At 47.2% G+C, this 20,465-nt stretch overlaps 2 protein-coding genes across 5 annotated transcripts in view; one reads left to right on the top strand and one right to left on the bottom strand.

The window, feature by feature from the left end:
- Positions 1-496, top strand: part of IFT140 (intraflagellar transport 140) — a 106,065-nt gene extending 105,569 nt beyond the window's left edge. For all 4 annotated transcript variants that reach the window (XM_048321094.1, XM_048321093.1, XM_048321091.1 and 1 more), the window contains one exon: positions 23-496. In XM_048321094.1, coding sequence (XP_048177051.1) covers positions 23-223 — 201 coding nt within the window. In that variant the 3' untranslated portion in view covers positions 224-496. The remainder of the gene's footprint in view (positions 1-22) is intronic.
- TELO2 (telomere maintenance 2) lies at positions 435-19,766 on the bottom strand. The gene is made up of 19 exons (XM_048321095.1): positions 19,387-19,766; positions 18,753-18,821; positions 17,475-17,622; positions 17,001-17,103; positions 16,166-16,234; positions 15,161-15,302; positions 13,791-13,927; positions 12,983-13,071; positions 11,633-11,743; positions 10,904-10,989; positions 10,560-10,657; positions 9,525-9,641; positions 8,510-8,581; positions 7,811-7,981; positions 7,012-7,103; positions 6,106-6,205; positions 5,529-5,593; positions 4,807-4,922; positions 435-1,969 (listed from the first exon to the last, which is right to left on the bottom strand). Exons 3-19 carry the CDS (start codon positions 17,513-17,515, stop codon positions 1,866-1,868), a joined length of 1,713 nt encoding a protein of 570 aa, XP_048177052.1. The 5' UTR covers positions 17,516-17,622; positions 18,753-18,821; positions 19,387-19,766; the 3' UTR covers positions 435-1,865.
- Between the last annotated feature and the right edge of the window lie 699 nt (positions 19,767-20,465).

Genomic DNA, 20,465 nt, shown 5'->3' with positions numbered 1-20,465 from the left:
AGTGATCTCTGCATTCCTTTAGGCTTATCGCTACCTGGAAGAGATGCAGAAAAGAATTCCAGCCTCGAACCTGAGCTACTATGTGTCCCCACAGACCATGGAGGCCGTGCACCGAGGAGCTGGCATTCCCATGAGCCGAGCCCTGGCCCCAGAGCACACTGGCCACGGCAGCATGGACAACAGGGAGGAGGAAGAAGTGGCTGATGAAGTGGAGGACCCCTGACAATGAGCACTTACCAAATACAAAGCTGACTTTATTGTAGCTCATTTAGTCCATCCTCATTAGGGGGCCCAGATCAGTCACATGCTGTTGCTACACAGCTTTTTGGTTATTACCAAGAAATTTATTTTTCCTGCTTGACTGTACAAGCAACAGTATTAGAGTTAATACATTCTCTCAAGCACAGCATACAGAGATTCACATGTATGTGCTGTTAGAAAGCTGGTTTTAGTATTTTAATAAATTTGAGGCAGAAAAAACCCAGTAAGAACTGCACATTGTAACTTCGCTTTTTTATCAGTACAGAGAAGAGCTGAATAACTGAGATGTTCATGTACAGCTTTGATCTGCTAAGGTGCAGACTGTGATTCCCTAGAAGTGAGACCTTCTGAAAACAATCTTCATCCCATTTGGGTAGGAGCTTGGTTAAAAGTCAAACTATCCCCTCCTGCAGGCTGAAGGCTGACTCTCTCCAACAAAAGCTTCTGTGTTTAAATACATCAGAGGGTCATGTGGGGTAGAGCAACCACTTACAGACATCTGGGGTAAACCTCAGTCACAGAATGCCTGGGTTGGAAGGGACCCTGGATACCTCCTGGATGCCCCCTGGTCCAACCAACCCCTGCTCAAGCTGGGTCACTGTGAGTGAGTGAAGCTTCTTTCATACTGTGAAGATCCCTCTCCAAACAACAGTTACATCAAGCCACTCTGTACTAGTCAGATTTTTGGAGGCCAGTTTCTTCCCTGGCACAAGCAGGACTGAGAGAAGTGAAGCTCAACATTAACAACCAAGGTTCTGCTCACCTCTCTGCCTGTCACCCTGCCCTGCCAAGGGGTAGTTATCAGTTCACTCACGTTTCTTACCAACCAGCACTTACACTTAGAATGATTTTTCTTTTTCACATTTTGTGACTTGCTTCAAAACTTGGGGTGAACATGAAGTTTCTAAATTGCTTTCAGGGAAGAAGGGTTGGGGAAATTTTAAGGTCAAAATCTGAACATTATTTATTCTTTAGTAGAAATTTACTTCTGTACTAAGATTATACAAAAAGAATTCCCTGCCTTATTCCTTCCTAATCACAGCCCAGCTCTAGCTCAGGCCTTTAAAGTCTGGCACACTTTCAGCACTTCAGTGTAGCTATCCAGTGTTTGCATGCCATCAGCAGTGCCATTCCCTGCACCATGCCACCCCTTCCAGCAGCAGACCAACACCTAGTCCCCCAAACTCCAGCTGCTCGGGGACATGGGAGCCTTCATAAGGGGCAGGTCATAGTGGCAAGTGGCCCTCCCCAGCCCTCCTGTTTTTCTGACAAGAAGGCTGTGTGAGATCTTCCCTGTATTTTTAGCCGAGCGCTCAGACCTGCCAAGGTTATAAATAGCTGGGGTGGGGGCTGGGGGTGCGGGAGGATGGCAGCGCTCGCCTACCTTCCTGCATCTGTACACGCTGTACCGGATACCAGAGCTCACTCAATTGGCCTCCACTACAAAGTCCAGATGTCAAGTCAGGCTCGCTGGCTTAGAGCTCAGCACCCTTCCCCCTTCTTCCTCTCCTCCAGCCAGGTGACTGCTGAAGAGGCCCCAGCAGTGCCCGAACACATCCAGCTGGCAGGAGCACAAGGTAAAGGTCATTTCTGTTACCCTTCAGCTAGGAAGGGACAGCTTCAAGTTTCTTTTTCAGGTTCTCCATTAGCAGCAAGTTCTGCAGGGCCAGCCTTCTGCAGTCCCCATCAGGGTCTTTCTCCATCACATCTGCAAAAGAAGCAGCCACTGTTAATTGGAGAATGGGAAAAAGTGCCCTTAACACTTCTCACTGTTTTACTGACAATCACAGAACTAAACAACAGCATTTGCACCTACAGCTGGGCTGGGCATCAGCACTTGCAGGAACTGCATTAGTCCAGAAGGCAGCGATGCACAAACTTGATCATGTAAAGCAGCATGAGTTCAGGCAAGCCCTGACGGCCACACGGGGTAGTGCTCCAGTCTTGTAGGAGAAACAAAGTCAGTTGGTCTGAAACACTGTAGAAACTGACCTTGGATCCCATGGGATAAGCTCTGTGCCAGAATTTGTACTTTTCCCCTTGAGCTACACAAAAGCTTTGTACAGCTGAGCTACAAGTGTGAATGCAGTCTGCAGCTAGAAATCCACTTTCTCCAAAGTCTAAAGTCTCTGCCATTCTTGAAATCTAAAATAGTCAGCGCTCCCTTCTCCCTTTGGGGTCATGATGCCATTCCAATGGGGAAAGAAGGAGACAGGCCCCAAGGTTCAGCACATTCTCCATTCTGAGAGACCAGTCTTCTGATAAATGAGCTCCATACTTCATGCAGCACGTAAGGACAGCGTGAGGCTGTTCCCAGCAGCTGTTATTCCAGGGGCCCTTAATGGGCCTGCAAAGTAACAACCAGGATGCATGCAGGATGTCTGAGCAGGGGAGCCTGGAAGAGCAGGGAGCCTGTGTGAGGATATCCTGTACGCACAAGCAGTGTGCTGGGAGCCCGGCACTGTCAGCCCAAACACATGACTCATGTCACTGGGAGTAGGGCTATTTATAATGCAGGGAGAGCTGCACCCTGGTGCTTCCACACTCCCTCTGCAGAAGACAAAAGGGGAGGTTACAAGGCAGATTGGAACAAGCTCAAAAGCTCAGAGTGCTGCTGGTGCTGTTTCTGTTCCATGAGCATGGACCTGACATAAACAGCACTTACCCGTGACAGCACCTGCAAGGGGTGGGGAATTCCCTCAAAGGCAGCAGCTGAGGAATCAAAGGGACCATTTCCTAGAAGCATTTAGGTATTCCCTCCCTCCCCTGGGAAGGATCAGGCTGCTCAACAGCAAGTCCAGCATGATGGGCAAGTCCAAAGTGGATTCTTGCCTCTCTCCATAGCTGAAGTGTCTCGAAGCGTCCAGTAAGCACAGTGCCAGGGCTGCAGCCCAAAGGCTGAAGAGCCAAAAGTCAGTCATAGGACACACTACAGCAGTTTGCAGAGGTCCTGATGTAACAACAAACTGAAAGAGGTTTGTGGATTTCTACTAAGCGCTTCATGTATAACATTTCCTATCCCACTGTTCCTCACTGTGCTTTGGCCATGGCAGGGGAAACACAGATGCTTTAAGCTGAAACCCAAAGTGGCTAAAAGACATAGTAGTCAAGGCTCCCATGCAGGACACCTCTTGCAAATCTTGTCTGGAAGAGCCATGAAGCATCAGCAAGCCCATGAGCTCAGACCTGTGATTCGCAGAAGCAGGTCTCTAGTGCCAGACTTGACCTGTTGGAGCAGCAGGGAGGGCCCAGTGCCTCCCTGTGCAGCTGTTTTCCCAACAGCCTTACAACAAATAGCAAAGGCACAGCCCAAGAAGCTGCTGTGTTTCAGGAAGCAGCTCTAGAAACCCTTTAAATTGCACTTAAATTGCATCTGACCATACATGGAGCTGAATTCTTTAAGGCTTCTTAATGACTCCTACAGCACTTTTCCTTTCTCTGGTATAACCACAACAGTTATCTTACCCTGCTCTCATTCCCACCAGGAATAACCGTGCAGCTTTCATGCAAAAGCACTAGATGTAAAGACAGGGCTATTACACTACCTACAAGCATGAGAAGATGCTACTAACTTGGTCATCCTCCTCCTCCTCCCCAAAATAACTCACTGAAAACAGATTACGCAAACCCTCATGCTGGGAATACATTCCTGAAAGGCTTCACTTGGTAACAGCAGTGTTAAACGCAGAGACAAGCAGATTCCTGAGAGCACATCATGTCATGGGAAAAGTGAAGTCTTCGGCCCCACAAGCCAGCTCTCTTCCTTTCAAAGGGCACAGAGCACCCCAACCTGCCAGGATCAGAGGCCAGCTGGGTCAGTGTTGCTTCCTGCTTGCTCCCTGTGGGAAGCGACTCACTGAGAGTGAGAATGGTGAAGGAAACCAGACCAGGGAATCACAAGAATCACCCTCGGAACACCGTGAAGGCTTCAGCATTAGCTCTTCTTTTCCCTCCAGCTCACTGCAGTACCTGAGCACTGATCTGTGCAGCTCCAGCCTGCCAGAACCCACAGACACAGCTCGTGTTGATGTAAGGTGTGCTGGGTACAGCATTCAAAGTCATTTGCTGTCTTTTGCAGCTTTTTCTTTCCATCAGCAATAGGAAGCTAGAGACTGGGCCATGCTCCTCTTCCTCCTGTTTTTAGCTCTAACAACACCCCTCTCATGAGCACATGGTGTAAACGGGCTGTACAAGCCTTGTGTGTTATTGCTGGCCAAAGTCACGGCCTGGGTGTTAACAGGCAACGTGACAACACTTCCTGCAGCTTCATGAGGTGAGTGGCTGGATGCTCAGACAGAGAAAGGGGGCACAGACTATCTTTGGGGATTTTTGTGGTTGGCCTGTGAGAACAGTCACAGTTTGAAGTGCCATACCCAGCTCTTGGCTTATGCCTCAGATACCCCAGTGCTGCATCCCTACAGCTAATCATGCAGATCTCTGGTGCACAACGCCAGGACATCACTGCTGCCATCACAATTAGAGAGATGCCGCACAACGACTGCATCACTAACCAGAAAAGCACTGATGTACCCCACTGCATCCTACCTCCCAGCCAGGACTGAGTCTCCAACAGCTCCTCTGTCATGTCTGCCAGAATCCGTTCCGTAGGGACGCTGAGGAGCAGAGAGGAGATACAGGACAAAAGGCCCTGGCGCACGTACCTGTGGAGAAGGACTGAGCTGGTTAAGGGCCTGCAGCTTTATGCTTTGCCTTGATTTCCTCACCTCAGGGGCTCTCTCCAGTTTCCAATGGTATGATGACTTTTGCCATATTCCTACTGCTTAGGGGTGTGATGTTGCAGTGTGCCCCACATACAGAGCCCCTGCCATGCTGTGCACTGAAGTCTAGCACAATTCAGAGTCCTGGACGTATCTGAGAGCAAAACAGAAATTGGATGCTTACATCCTTTTGGCTACATGTCTTAATTCCTTTCCAAGGCTGAATGCTGGAATCGAATCTAAAGTTTTCTGAGCTCCCTGAGTAAACACAGACAAAACTATCACATGGACAGGTGGTCAGGAAATTTATCAAGCATTCTATAGATAATGGCTGTACTGCCCCACTAGAAGACACCAGCCAAGTTCATGTGTTGGGCTGGCATTAAACTCAGTCACAAGAACACACAGCTGGAGGAGAGCACAGAGTTAAATGCATTAGGTCACTGACACTCTGAGCCAGGTGCTTGTCTTGGACAAAGGAAAACCATGACTGGAGGCTGGCTCACAGCTGATCTTTAAAAATGAGAGTATACAACTACAGTAACTCACGAGTCCGTGTGGAACCGCAGAGCCCAAACAAACTCCAGCAGTGCCTTTCCCATTGCTGTCACTGCCTGCAAAAGAGGATTGTTACAGCACCACTGAACACCATCCACGCTGCCCTGTAGAGCTGGGCCTCGAGACATACTGCTCATTGAATCGCAGCATGTCCTGAGCTGGAAGGGACCCACAAGGGTCACGAATCCAACTCCTGCCCTGCACAGGACACCCCAACAATCCCATCGTGTGCCTGGGAGTGTTGTCCAAATGCTTGAACAAAGGTTTTGTTAAGATCAGTGCTACAATTGAATTTATTTTACAGACGAGGAAACTTTGGCAGTAAAGTGAAATAAAGTGCCCAACCCCCTCAAGAAGTTGACAAGAGGCAAAAGATAGTGCAAGGTTAGCTTGAATCCCATGTCTCTTTTCTGACCAGTTCTTCCCAGCCCATTTCACAACTTCTCAGCCCACACAATTCCAGCTTGCTGCCAGTCTCAGTGCAGCAGGCCCTGAAGCACACAGCTGCTCCAGAAGGCACCTCAGGCTCCCAGGCTGGAAGCCACCCCTGCTCTCTGCCCTTCCTTACCACAGTGTTGACGGCCAAGTACATCAGGATTGCTAAAGTGTGGACCAGTCTTCCAAGGACTAAGTGATCTTCTCCCAGAAGATCAAATGTTGTTAAGGGCCTGCAAGTGCAAGACACAGAGTTGTGTAACAGTGAGAAGGCTGATCAGTGCCTCTCTGGAACAGTCAGGAGGTTATGCAGGGGGAACTGTCCCCCATAAGCCTGAATCCCTAGAACAACAGTCATTATACAGGCACTACCAGGTTAGCACAGACCAGAGCTGTTTGCTCTCATCTTTTCTCACAAACCAGTATCTCCCAGAGCAACATCCTCTACTCTTACAGCAGGTATCACACATTCTACCAACAGGCTTTACTTGGAAATACCTACAGGCAAAAGCTGCCCCCACTGCCATACCATTACAACTGGTATTACAATAATCTTGATTATGATGGAATTGATTATTCAGCCTTCCTTAGGTTAGCAAAGACTTAAGGGACTGACAATAAACTGTGTCCTGTGTCCTATACTGTGGCCTCAAAGACCAGTGCAGATGATAGGCCCAACCTGAGACAGAGTTAACTTCTGTTCAACACTGCAGTCTGAGCTCTGTGGTTTGTGTGAACCTCCCACAGTAGAGGTTCAGCCAAAACAACTGGTGTGGTACTGCCTGTGTACCTGCTGACAGATTATCCTTTGTGATGGATCTTCACTTCTGCAGGGTCCTACATACTCCTGCCCTACAAAGGGTAAGTCCAAGAGACCACAGCCCCCTCTCCCTAAGCTTTGTGAAGGATCCAAGTGTCAGTGTGGTGTCACTGGGCTCCTGCGCAGCTCCTGCTGCTCTGAGGCAAGCAGGACAAGCAAAAAGGTTCACTCTGGCAATTGCCATGCCCACATCCCACATCCTAAGGTGCTCACACTCACCTGTCAAAGTGCTGAATCAATGGGAAAAAGAAGTGCCCAGCAACAGAATTGAACTCATTTGGGCGAGAAGCCAGTTCCACATGAGACTGACCCTGTCCAAGAGAAAAATGAAGTCTAGGCACAAGATGCAGCACTCAGCTCTTCCACTTCACTGGACACTGTCAAGACTACAGATTCCTTGCAGCCAGCCCATCGTCAACTGCTGCTTGTACATCTATGGCTACCAGTTTCCTGACTGGACTGCTCACTTCCCACTTCAGATCTTCTCCACATCTAAACATTTCAATACAATATAGCTCAGTACTGCTCAGTTAGATAAAAGGAACAAGAACATGCAAGGGATAAAGGAGTTTTGGAAAGCAAACTCTCCAGGCTGAACCACAAGGGAATTCTGGAAACTAGGAAACTGGCATCAATTTATCTCTCTGGAAAATAGGAAGGCTGAGACAGTGTAGCCCAGAAGCAGCTATTCTGCTGGAGGCCCTGGGATCTGTGAGGTGCAGTCACAGCTCCCTGCAGTGGCCACACAAGCTCAGAACAAGCACAGAACAGCAATTATCCCTCAAAGCCAGGTAAGGAATTTCAGGTTTATCTTCCTCCCCAGCTGGGAGAGGAATACAGGAGTTGGTAGGCTGCACCAAAAAACTCAGACTCCATAACTTCAAATATATATTTACCTGACTTTCCTTTGGATTGGACCCACTTTCACAGGTATTTTGCTCTTTCCAGAGAGAACTTACAGCAACTCCAAGTATCCCTATTTTTGGTGGATTTGACATTAGTCTGTTTCTGGCCTCACCATATCAAATCTCCGAGTCTTGCTTTTGATCCTCTCATCAACAATTCTTCTCCAGTCCTTAGAGCTGTCACTTCCTGGAAGGAGCTGGATACAAGGCTTTTGAGCACCAGAATGCTTGGTCTTCCCATGGAATTTGGGACAGGACAGTTCCTGAGCTGCCAAAACCAATACCTAGATAAAACAGAGAGAGGTTCAGTTAAAAATGGGTAATCCCTAGGGAACAACAAAAGAGTCACCTGCATCCAAACTGACAGGAGTAACAAGGCAGAAAGACACAACAGGTTTAGAGTGAAGAACAGCAGGAAACTGACCTCCAACAGCCCCCTGGCTCTGAGGTACTGACCAAGAACTTGGTCACTTAGCCCTGAAACAGAGCAGTGGCTCCTTCTTCAGACTCAAGTGTGGAAAGAGTCACAGACAGATTGCTGTCCTTCAGAAAGGGAAGACAAAACAGACTGATGATGTGAAAGTACACAGTGGCTTCTCCCAGGCAAATGCCCAACACATGCTCTGTATTCTGTGGGGAGGGATCCCTGTGTAATGGAGCGCAGCAGTCAGGAACAAGAGGGGAATGCCGGCACAAATAGAAATGTAAGAGATTCCCACGGCTCTGCCTTCTCCCCTGAGGAATAAAAGGTTACATTACACCTTGGCACTGGTGCAACAGACAGAAGGAAAGTGGGAAGTGAGAGCACTCACATCAAGGATGTCCATGCGTTGACGGAGACTGTAGTTCAGAGAGTAGAACTGGGAGGTCAAGTACTTTGCAACCTGTACAGAAAAATGAACACAGACCCAGGCAGGAAACAGCCTTCCCATTAGCTCTAAAAGCATTTAATTTCACAGGTTCTGCTACCTGTTAGGTAACAGCAAGCCTCCAGGAGAAGGGAAGAAACATGTAGGGTAAACTGGGGAAATTCTGACACTTCCACTTCTAAATTCTCCCAAAAGAACTAAATAATAGATGAGACTGTGTCATTCTTCTCTCCCTCCTATGCAGAGGTACCCAAACAACTGGCACAGCAGCTAGGAGACCTCACTATGGCCTTTCAGTACTTAAAGAGCATTATAGGAAAGATGGAGGAAGGCTTTTTACTGGGGCCTGCTAGGATGAAGCATAAAGGTGTTAAACTGGCAGGTGATAGATCTAGATTGGGCATTAGGAAGAAATTCTTCCCCGTGAGGGTGGGGAGGCCCTGGCACAGGTTTCCCAGAGAAGCCATGGCTGGCCCAGCTCTGGAAGTGTCCAAGGCCAGGTTGGATGGGGTTTGGAGCAGCCTGGGATAGTGGGAGGTGTCCCTGCCCATGGCAGGGGGTTGGAATGAGATGGGCTTTGAACATCCTTTCCCACCCAAACCAGTCTGTGATTCCCTGATTACAGTCACCAGTCAGGCCTTTCTCTGTAGAAGCCCTCTGTGCCTCAGTTTCCCTCTATGTGAAACCATTCAGTACAACAAGTCCCTATCTGATCTGCCTTATCAGGTACACTCAAACCAACAGCCTCCAAACAGTTCCTCCAGTCTGACAAGGTTTTCTTTTTCCTATTGGTTCAGTCATTCCTTGCAGATTCTTCAGGGGCATAAATGTTGTTAGACCTGGACTACCTGTTCTACCACACTGACAGCTCCCTCTATCAAAAGAGAAAGAGACTTTAGCTGCTTAAGTTTTTGCCTGTGCCTCAATTGGAAAAAGGAAAGTAGTAAGAGGGACTCACAGGTATTGGGTCTGTGGTTAAAACAGCTACTTGAGCTCTTTGACGGAGCTCTACAAAGCCTTCAATGCAGGTCTTCTCCTCCAGATGCAATAATATTTTTGCCAGCTCCACACTAACCTGCTCAAAACAGGAAGAAAGGAATCAAATCCCTGATGGTGTTTGGTTTTTCCTTGTAGGATTTACACACCACTTCTAATGTTTAACCAAAGACAAGGAGGCATTCTCTATAGGCAACATGTCCATTCCTTAGCAGGGAGAGAAAACACACTAAGCCAAATGCCATCAGACATATTTCTCAAAACCCTGAACAGATCCTCCATCTGCCAATTCTCTGTCCACATTCACTTGGGCTTTTTGGAGAAGCGGTAGCATCATGACATAGAATGAATTGTCACTGTAACTGATGGGTTAAAGGGTACAGTAGCACAGCCCTTCTCCTTCTCAGCTGGTGTCTCTGACACTTTCAAGTGTTCACTAGCAGGTAGTGGCCAGCACTCTTCACACACTGACTGTGTCCCAGGTTCCTCTCCCCTGAGCTTCTCATCTTGACCAGTACAATCCAACTACTCCCTCCACAAGACATTATACTTGTACAAGCAAATAGGGAAAGTTCATTTGATTTTGCCTCCCTTTGCATTGGGGAATAACAATTAAATTGAATTTCAATTCAAAATTCAAAATGGCTGCTCTGTAATCTACATTTCTAGTGTTTTTCCTGCCCAGCACAAAGCATGGAGCTTCCTCACACTGGCAAGCACTGGTAGGACGCTTCATTTTGAGCACTGGAGCTGCAAGACAGCAGAGTGCTGCCAGCGCCTTTGCTGCTTCTCTGTTCCACTGTGCTCTATAGCCTCACTTTCAAGCCAACTATTTCCTTCTACTTCCAAGTTGAAAGCTTGTGAATGCACACCTTTACCCCAGCTACACATTAGCCTGGCCTTCTGCTCCACTGGCACGTTCAGTCTCCTCACAACAGCAAAGGGATAGGCCCTCTGCTCCTACAGCCCACAGGTAACCTAGATCACACTACTTCACCTCTCTTGTTGCTGCTGGATTCTTCCGAACCAAGCTCTCAAGAGCCTTGACTGTAGCTTCCCATTTGTCCACATCCTCAGATCTTGATCCAGTCAGAACTGAAATCAAAAGACAAACAAAACTTATTAGCAGAATGGCTTTGCTTGAATAAATGCCCAAACTTCTTTCTGCCAATCATTTGTCTTAGTACAGACACTCAGCATGACCAGCATTAGGAACTAAAGTGAAATTACTCAAAAATTCTACAGCTTCTTCAAATTAGCTCAGAAAAAATAAACCTACACAGAGTTCACTCTCCCAAGCTCAGTAAGAAACAGATAAAGACTCAACCCAAAATCTCCTACCTTCAATACAGTCTCGGATATACACAGGAGCCTTAATTTTTAGCTCTTTATCCTCAGACATGTCATAAGGGGTGAGGTCATCATCACTGTAAAAGAAATAAAGGCAGGGGTTAGTTTATGGGGTGCAGATGTTCTTGCTTTCCCCAGATAGCCACACAAAGAGAAAGAACCAGTGCATACGCTGTCACAACCCCATCACTCCTGTATCACTCAGCAGCACTTGGCCTGAGAGGGATCCTTGGGAGTTCTAGGGGAAAGAGCAGCTCTGTGACCAGATCTGGAACTGGATCTCCTGGTCGAGTACTGGAAGGAGTTAGCTGACCAAGAGACTAGAAACTGACTCTCGAGATTTCATTATAGATTGATATACATATACATACACATATACACATAATATATGCATATATATTAGCACATATATAGATATATTTCTTTATATAGTGACAGAATGAAGCAGGTTCACTATTAAAATGGGTAAATACATCCACAATTTCCAGGAAATATATATCTACATCAAATGGAACAAATACAGTGGTTGCACACAATGCAGGCCTTGCCTAATTTATTGACTAGTGCAATTTCCTATGCAAAGCCCTGCTCTGCTGCAAACCACTCAGCTGAACAAGGTCAGAAATCACAACAGTTGCCAAGAAATGCAGGTACTGACAGATCCTTTTTCCCCACATCTGCCATTTATTTTCCATTTCCTCCCCGCTTCTTGCCCTGTACCTGTCAAGCTCAGCATCCAACTCCTCATCTGGCATCACAGGGGCTGCTGTATGGGGTTTCTCATTACTCTCTGGTACCAACGGCAGTGCAGCACCTGCTTTCTCACTCCTGCTGTGAGGAACAAGAAGTTCTAAAATGAATACAGTAATAGTCCTTACTCACAAGGAAGAAACAACCCACCCTACCAACCCTTGCTGCCTAAACAGAAAAGCACGTAATTATTCCTGCTGTAGTTTCACACCCAGCTTGGCTGACACAAAGTACTGGGAAGGAGAATGGAGTAAGAGGAGAAAAGAAGCAGAATCTTCTAACAGAAGAGCAATGGATAAAAAAAATTAAACTGGCTAATTTGCTGTGTTCCCCTGCACAATACCTGGGACTGCTAAGAAAAGATTCCAATAACCAGATCACATTGACTTGCACCAGATTTGAAACTGTGAACAAAACTGAACTGAGAGTAGGTTTAGACTGGATATTAGGAAGAAATTCTTCCCTGTGATGCTGGTGAGGCCCTGGCACAGGCTGCCCAGAGAAAATCTGGCTGTCCCATCCCTGGAAGTTCAAGGCCAGGTTGGACAGGGCTTGGAACAACCTGGCCTTAATAGAAGGTGTCCCTGCCCATGGCAGGGGGTGAAATGGAATGGGCTTTAAGGTCCCTTCCAACTCAAATCATTCCATGATTCTACAAAACGGGAAAAAAACATTCTTAACCATTGCTAATAGGATGAATACAATAATTGTGAAAATTTCTTCTGTGTCTATCTAGTTCTGCGGACTTTGGCATTGTCTTTTCATCTCTCTGCTTCTCAAAAGCTGTCTGTAACACCTGTCTATGCTGATCATGCCCCTAAAATGGGAGCAATAAATCTTTTGTACTTCCCTGGAGTGCTGGACAGCTTAATCTGCTAGTAACATAAAGTACTTCATTCCTCTGCTGATCAAACAGTGCTTCAAAGAGCCTCAGCAGATGCTCTGGAAGTTAAGAGCACTGAAGAGCCAGTCTTTAGAGTGACAGATGCAGTAGATTTTTGTCACGGGTGAATGGGCTAGGGGCATACAGCACAAATACCAGATTTCCAAGAAGCAAACAGAAATGCCCATTTGATTCTACCCAAGGGCACACAAGACCCCTGCAGCCCAATTGCAACACATGCAGCTATCAACAGGCAATTTTAATACACACTACCAATCAAATTATGAATGTAATTAAATCACACTGTAAGAAGGTGGTGCATTATGATGCTTAACAATACATAAACCATCTCGAATACTGTACATAGTTCTTGTGTGTAATGGGAAAAAGGCAGGGAGAGGTGCAAAAAGATGGCATGAATAGTAGTAATAACTTACTCATCTTCTGGAAAGCTGGGGACAACACAGAATGGTGGAGTCTGCACCAGAAGGGACTTCAATTCTCTTGTTTCATCATCTTCTTCATACTAGACATTCAGAATAAGTGTTGCTGCACTCTATTACTGCAAATATGCCCAGCATTCAACATTTCACCCTTGTACTGCACATGGACTAAATCACGAGCAGATGAACCCTCACCCATCCTGTCTCTTTCAATCCCTGTGCTGACAGCAGCAGGTGGCTGCATATGTCCTTATATTTGAGAGTAGTACCTGATGACACCTTGTCTGAATGTCATTTCCATCTTTCAAACATTTAATAAATGGCAATGTGACAGGAGGGATGTGGCAGGTTTTTAAAGAATTCATGTGATTTAATCAGATAAATCACACAAATTCTACTGGAAAGAGCACAGCAAATATCTCCATGTCAGTCTTGAAAATCCCAGCTCAGAACAGGTCTTCCCACCATGTCAGGGACTGAATGCTCACCACTGGTTTAGGTTTGAAGCTCCCCCTCAACTCCCCCGAATCAGATTCTGATTCCCTCATGCAATAAGATAAACTTTTATTACCAAGTTTATCCCGACCTCTGCCAGCAGATTGCATTCCTGAGGTAACTCTCAGCCACCTGGCCATTTCCTATACAATTGGTTTTTGTAAACAGATTCTCTCTTTGTGAAGGTATGGCTGCCTCTCCTTATTTCCAGATTAAAAAGTGCTACAATGCCCCGGTTCATCTGGTTTAAAGCTTTTACTTCCTCTAAGCCCAGCACACCAGTCATAAATTTCATTGAAACCTTCACCTCAAACTTCAGGACAGGCCCCTCAGTGTTTATTTTCAAGCTGATGCTCTCTGCCACCACCATGCCCAGACGCCGTAGCTGTGGCAGACTGCTGTCCAAGTGGCATTTCACACCCTCCATCATGCTTGTGAGAAGCTCTGAAACAAACAACCAACAAACAGTGCATGTTTGAAATTCTGAAACAGTGGCAGAAACAAACACCCATCTTTGTGTGCTTCCCTGAGGGCAGCTTTACCCACTCACCACCCAATAATGGATAGAAAGGGTCTCTGAACTGTGGCTTCCCTCTCTGCAGTGGCAGTGCTGCCCTTCAGCACCAGCACAGCAAACCCACACCCTTCCTGGGGTACCAAGTCAACAAAACATTACAATCTATTCTAAACTTGCAATATTTTTGTTTTCCCTGAAACAAAAAAGGATGGTAAATCAAGTCAATCTTCAGTTTGGTTTTAGAGCGCTTCAGAGTCACTAAAATAAAAAAGTCATGTTTTGAGGACAAGTTCTGACCAGTACAACAATCACATAGAGACAGATATTTGCCTAACTTTGGATAAGTTCAAACAGGCAGACAACACAAGTACTTCTCAGCCCTTGGGGAATAATGGCTGTCAGCTTCACCAGGCAGGCTTACTGCTGGTTTGACTGACTTCCTTCATCTCAGAAAACTCATCTTTTCAACAGCTGTCAGACAAAAAACTGACTATAAAACTACAGAACTGGTAGTATGTATCAGGTCACTTATTCACTTAAAGAACAATTAATTCTAGAATGAAACAGATGAGCAAGTCTTGAAGTGAACCTTCATATCCCCCATAAGTCACACACACACACAGGAGTAATTCTAGACATTGCACAGATTTTTTTTTAATTGCAACAGAAACAGAGATTTTAGGCCAGGACCCCAGTGTACTGTGCACTGTGTGAGCACAGAACTGGAGGCCCACGCCAGTGACTAACCTGCTCACCTCACACTGAGGAATGCCTGTGGACAGTCAGACACCAAGCTAACAGCTTTTTATCCTCAGATACCTTCCCTGCCTCTCTGGAGCTGCTCCCATGCTCCAAGGTTAAGCCTATAAATCACAAAGTCCCAGAGTCAGTCCTTGTTTTCCTGTGACAAAACTTTGGGGGTTTTAAACCACTGCTCAGGTAAGAGGGCAAAGTTAGGCCTTCCTCAATTCCATAACCTAAAGTTATGCACTTGGAATTGTATCATATCAATGCTAAAGATGATTCCAGCAGGTTACCCCATTTGCCAAAGTGAAAACGGGACAATTCTGCTTATCTGCAGATCAAAACAAGATCTTTTTCTACTCATAGTAAGACTCTCTGCTAAACAAATCTAAGCCCTGCTTCTCACATAGCCTCACCTTGTCTGCAGCTCTCAATTTCATGCCCCTTCAGGTGGGAGAGGCAGATGAGGATGGCCTTGCTAATGTACAGCTGCTGCTCAGCTGGGGAGTGTTTCACGGCACTGCTGCTGCTCCAGGTCTCCAACAGCTCCTGCAGCACCTGAATTAGAGAACTCAGGTTGGCCTGAAATGGATCTTTTCTATACAGAGGTAATTTTTTGAAGCACATTTTTACTCTCCCTACAAAGAGAGTAAAAAAATACAAATGTTGTATTTCAGGGCCCAAAACGTACTGTGCTTGACCACCCAAGAACGGCACCTTCCTTTAAGATATTGTTTAAATTGATTTAAATTTGATTTAAATTTAGAAGTGATGTTTATTTCTCATTAATAAATATATTATATGCAAAGCAATATGTATTATTATCAAAAACCAGTATAATATTATATGGTTTTATCTGTGTTTAGTCCAATTTTAGATAACTGTCATTACTTCCAGATAATTTTAGAACATGTTAACAGTGGAAAAAATAATAATTTGACAAAATGGTAGGGATTTCCAGATACACAGATTTCATAGAAGTTTCATCACACTGCTGACTCAGAGAAGCAAAATATCTGCCATCCTCTCTGAGGAAAATGGACATGAGAGAGATTCTGAAACATCAACCATTTGGTAAACAGACAACTCTCCACCAACTTTTTGTTGCCATGTGCCCAGCCACACAAACAGGGTGATAGAGGAAGCTGAGAAGGATAGAGGACATGGGACATCTGTCAGAATCCAAGCCTGGCTAGTTTTGCTACTTGGAAGACAATTTACCAATTAAATATGAAAAATTAATGCCAGCAGTGCAGAAAGCTTTGATTCATTTATCACAGCTCGCTTCTGATACGGCTCAGCTTCCCTCAACTCTCATGAACAGCAACCAGAAAGTCTGAGAGAAACACCAAAATTGTGCACCCCCAGACACACAGAATGTTCTCCATCAGCCACCTCATCAGTGACTCAGTGAGCCTTACTCTGAGCAACAAGGGGCGCCGGAGGCTGTCCAGGGACAGGTAGCCAAGGAGGTTCTGCAGCACGGCCGTCTGCAAGGAAAACCACAACTCCTGCTTCAACTGCACATAAAGCTGTCATCCAGCCATGACAAGTGTCTGTTTTTATTTACTACAGTAAACTTCATTCTGAGGGACTGTCTGACAGCATTCAGAGACACAAAAGTAAGCAAATTTTAAAAACCAAGCAAACACACATATGCAGTTGCTGATAAAATACATGGAAAACCGTGACAGAAATACAGTACAGTATTTTTACCAACAAAACCAGCACAGTCCCAGGCAAACATAGAACTCAGGAAGTCTAAAGAACATCTCTCACAACAGCATCACAAGCCACAGAACAGTTCCTAAGACCTTGTGACAAACTTAGGTGCACATGAAAAAACCCAACAGTCCTTGTCTCAAGTCTTTGATCTAATTCTTATCCCTGAGGGTGGGTCATGGCTGTTTCAGTCTCCTCTCTCAGATTCTAAGATAACAGAGTGCCTTCAGCTCCCCAGAATTCTGAAACTCTGTGCAAATAACCACTTGGTTCCAGAGGAGTACAGTAGTTCTGCTATTCCCCATTAACCCTGAGAGAGCACGTGAATTCCATTATTTCAAAGCTACTGTTCACCACTCTTTCTCTGTTACACTCTGCTGTCGGTGAACAGCTGCACAAAGCTGGGGAGACAGGGCTCATTTTGGAATGAAGAGTTAAACCTTCCTTGGGAAGAGTAAGAGCTCAGCTAAAAACCACACTGGCAGTGGGGAAAACGCGGCACTGCTACACTGCTGCTCCCCACAGAATCCTCACCGTGTGGCCATACTGCAAGAGCAGCATCTTCTGTGTCATCACAAACTGAGCCTTCTTGTTCTTCACAACCAGGTTCCCCAGCAATCTGGACAAGACATCTGCCCTAACAAGACAACAACAAAACATCAGGAATCCATGTTATTGCTGTCATGCTACTCCTAATCATAGGAAAATCTGAGAGCAGCTATTTGCAACCAAGTCTCTAGAATACCACTAAACTCAGACAATGAGCCACTAAGGGCAAAGAATGTTTTCACTTGTTTTTCCACTGTGTGCCATGATGTAGATACTTAAGAAATGGTGTACGTTCTCCCTGACAGGCAACAATCAACTACTTTATCCCTTGAGTCTTTTAGGAAATGGCAGTGTAAAAAACCACCTACACAAACACAGCACCTTTCACAGACTGATTCTGCAAGTATTTGTGACAATTCCTGCCTTTGCTGTGGATCAGGGAGAAAGCAGAGTTCTTACCCGGGTGCTCCCTGCACAAAACCAAGGACCACTGCTTCCATCCAGCGGTCTGGCACACATTCCACCAACCGCCAGCATATCCTCTGCCAGATGCAGTCTGACTTGGTGAGGTCTGTCAGGTGGGGCACCAAAACTCCCAGAATTTCCTCTGAAGCAGAAGAGAAAACAGTAAATACCCCAGATGGGCAGGACTGGTGCAATGGCATCTGAGACTGACCTGAGAATTTCAAGATCTTCACAACATGAAAAATACAACATACAGTTTGCAATTCTAAATTGCTCCTGCAGTAGAAATCAGAATAGAATCATGGAATCATTTAGGTTGGAGAAACTCTCTAAGACCATCGAGTCCAACTATGACTCACCACTGCCAAGGCCAACACTAAACCATGTTCCCAAGTGCCACATCCACATGGCTTTTAAATCCCTCCAGGGATTTAGTGACTCCACCCCCACCCTGGGCAGCCTGGTCCAATGCCTGACCACCCTTTCCATGAAGAAGTTTACCTCAATATCCAATCTAAACCTCCCCTGGCACAGTTTGAAGACATTTCCTCTTGTCCTGTCCCTGTTCCCTGGGAGCAGAGCCTGATCCCCACCTGGCTGCCCCCTCCTCTCAGGGAGCTGTGGAGTGAGAAGGTCCTCCCTGAGCCTCCTTTTCTCCAGGCTGAGTCCCCCCAGCTACTGCTCATCAGACTTGTGCTTCAGACCCTTCCCCAGCTCTACTGCTCCTCTTTGCTCATGCTCAAACAAGAACTGGAGAACTGACTGGTAATAACCACCCTAAGCAGCCTAAGGAACTGGCCAGCATTCCTCATCACAGAAAAGAGCCAGAAAATCTTTCTTCTTCTTCTTCCCCACCCCTGTTAATTACTGCATTCACGGCTGCTCCCACAAGAGGGCTACTGCATGCGGGCAGGGACTTACACTGGTATTTACAACACTTTCAGACATGAAAAGCACTAAAAGAGCATTTAATAGTCATGCCCCAAACGGCAGAATGAGAATCCTGATTCTCACCCTGATGAGGATGTTCTCTCCATCAGTTTTTGAAAGAACAGGTCCCATTCATGTGAACTGGCAGAAAAGCACCAACATCTACCAGATGCAGCTAAGCAGCCTCAGAGAGCAGAGGGCAGCCTGTGCAGCCCCACTCAGAACAGCTCCAAATTAACTCACTGGTCTCCCACTCCTGTTGATCATCATCACGGTCATCCTCCCATGCTAATACACTAAAACACGTTCCCTGTCCCCGAAAGAGCACAGTAAAACACTCACTTTGCCTTCCATGAACACACACCTTCCCCAGGACATGAGAAACAAAAGAGATGGAGCAGTCCAAGCCACCTGGGATAAAACAGACATGAGCTTTAACAAGCGTGTCACCAGCATCCTCCAACCAGCCTTCAGGAGCAGGTGCAAAGACTTCCACAAGCGCTGTATCCCAAAAACACAGATTAACTTTTTCTTTTCAAGCATCATCTCCTCCTCCCTCCACTACCTGCCTTCAGGCACAAGCCAGCATTCAGTGTTATTTACAGTGACAGGCAAAAGGCTAAAGCAGCTCAGTCCCACTTTAACCTGATGGAAAGTTATCAATGACACTGGTTCATTCAGTACCACTCAAATCTCCCAAACGATTCCTTCAGCACACATCAAGTGACCACAACTAAATTTTAGCAACAGATGATGCTGTTTAATTGCTTGGAGGATTGCTGCTTTCAGTAGTTTCTAAAAGGCCTCAGCTATTTTCCTCATTCCTGGGACTTTATGCTTTTAGGATAGCCTGAAGGAGGAACATAAGGCTCTGCAACACTCATCATCTGTATTTCAAGCAGCAGCTATGGGGTCCACGCACAAAACATTTCTTCTGAAACGGCAACCCTACAGTCCAGTCATCTTGCAGCCTTACCCCGCAGAGAGCTGGAGATCTTCTGCAGCACCTGGAGAACTGCACCACCCAGGAGAGGGAAGTAGGTCTGTGGGAAGAACACTGGTGGGTTTTTCCCCTGGAGTTTATTGCTCACATGCTCAGGCAAGCACACAATCTTGTTGAGCAGGGCATCCTGCAGCTCTGGGCAGGCCGCCTGTGCTTGCTGCTGACAGACCTCCCACAGTAATGCTGACACCCGGCCCTCCTGCAGGAACTGCTCCAGGACCCCAACGACCTCCCTCGGGTCAAGGCCAGGGCTGGAAGAAAATAACTGTAAGTTCCTGTCTCTTTTAAATGGTAAAAATAAGATGTGCGTGCTATAGCTTTTCTGTTGTGGTATCACCACTGAAACGCCGCTGCTCTGTTACACGGGATTTTAAACAAAAATCAAATTAAAGCGATTTTAATCTCTTTGTATCTGCAGTTTCCTCGGCTCCAAGCATTCAGGACCTTCAACAACCACGACTGAAAGAGCTCTGACTGCGGGACGCACAGCATCGTGCGGGGTCTGAAGGCGCTCAGGGCAGCGCCGGGGCTGCCCGCGCTCACCCACATCTCCGCTCCCCGCGCACTTCAGCCCCGCTGAAAGGCACCCCCGGACATCCCTGCTGCGAGCCGAGACCGGCCCCGGGGAACCCCAGCCCGTCAGCGCTGCGGGCCCCGCCCGCCTGCCTGCCCCGGGGAGCCACACTGACCCCGGGGAGCCGAGGGCCTCCAGCAAAACGCAGAGGACAAGGCCGGGCGGGCCTTCCAGGAAGCAGCGCTGCCACACGCCCTCGGGCCGCGCCGCGCCAGGCGCCCGGGCCAGGCTGCGCAGGAAGGCGCCGAACAGTGCCCGCTCCCGCTCCCCGAGGGCGGCTGGGCCGCCCGCCGCCGCCAGAGCGGCGCGCACCGCGCCCAGCGCCGCCGCCGGCCCCTCCCCGGCCCCTGCCCGGCCCAGAGCCGCCACGGCCTCCCGCAGGACGGGCTCCAGCCCCGGCCCCAGAGCGAGCCCCGGCCCCGGCGGCGCCGCCGGTGCAGCCATAGCACGGACGGGAGCGCGCGGCCGCCCCGCTTCC

The sequence above is a fragment of the Corvus hawaiiensis genome, chromosome 16 (assembly GCF_020740725.1).
Source record: "Corvus hawaiiensis isolate bCorHaw1 chromosome 16, bCorHaw1.pri.cur, whole genome shotgun sequence".
NCBI classification, from domain to species: Eukaryota; Metazoa; Chordata; class Aves; order Passeriformes; family Corvidae; genus Corvus; species Corvus hawaiiensis.
Note: the sequence above shows the minus strand (reverse complement) of the source record. Positions and strands in the feature narration are given on the sequence as shown.

Coding starts and splice junctions, on each gene's coding strand:
- TELO2 (XM_048321095.1), bottom strand. CDS start 17,515: ATGGAAGCAGTGGTCCTTGGTTTTGTGCAGGGAGCACCCGG. Junction 8,582..9,524: donor TAACCACAGACCCAATACCT/GTGAGTCCCTCT, acceptor TTTTCTGTACAG/GTTGCAAAGTACTTGACCTC. Junction 7,104..7,810: donor AGACTCGGAGATTTGATATG/GTGAGGCCAGAA, acceptor TCTCTTGGACAG/GGTCAGTCTCATGTGGAACT.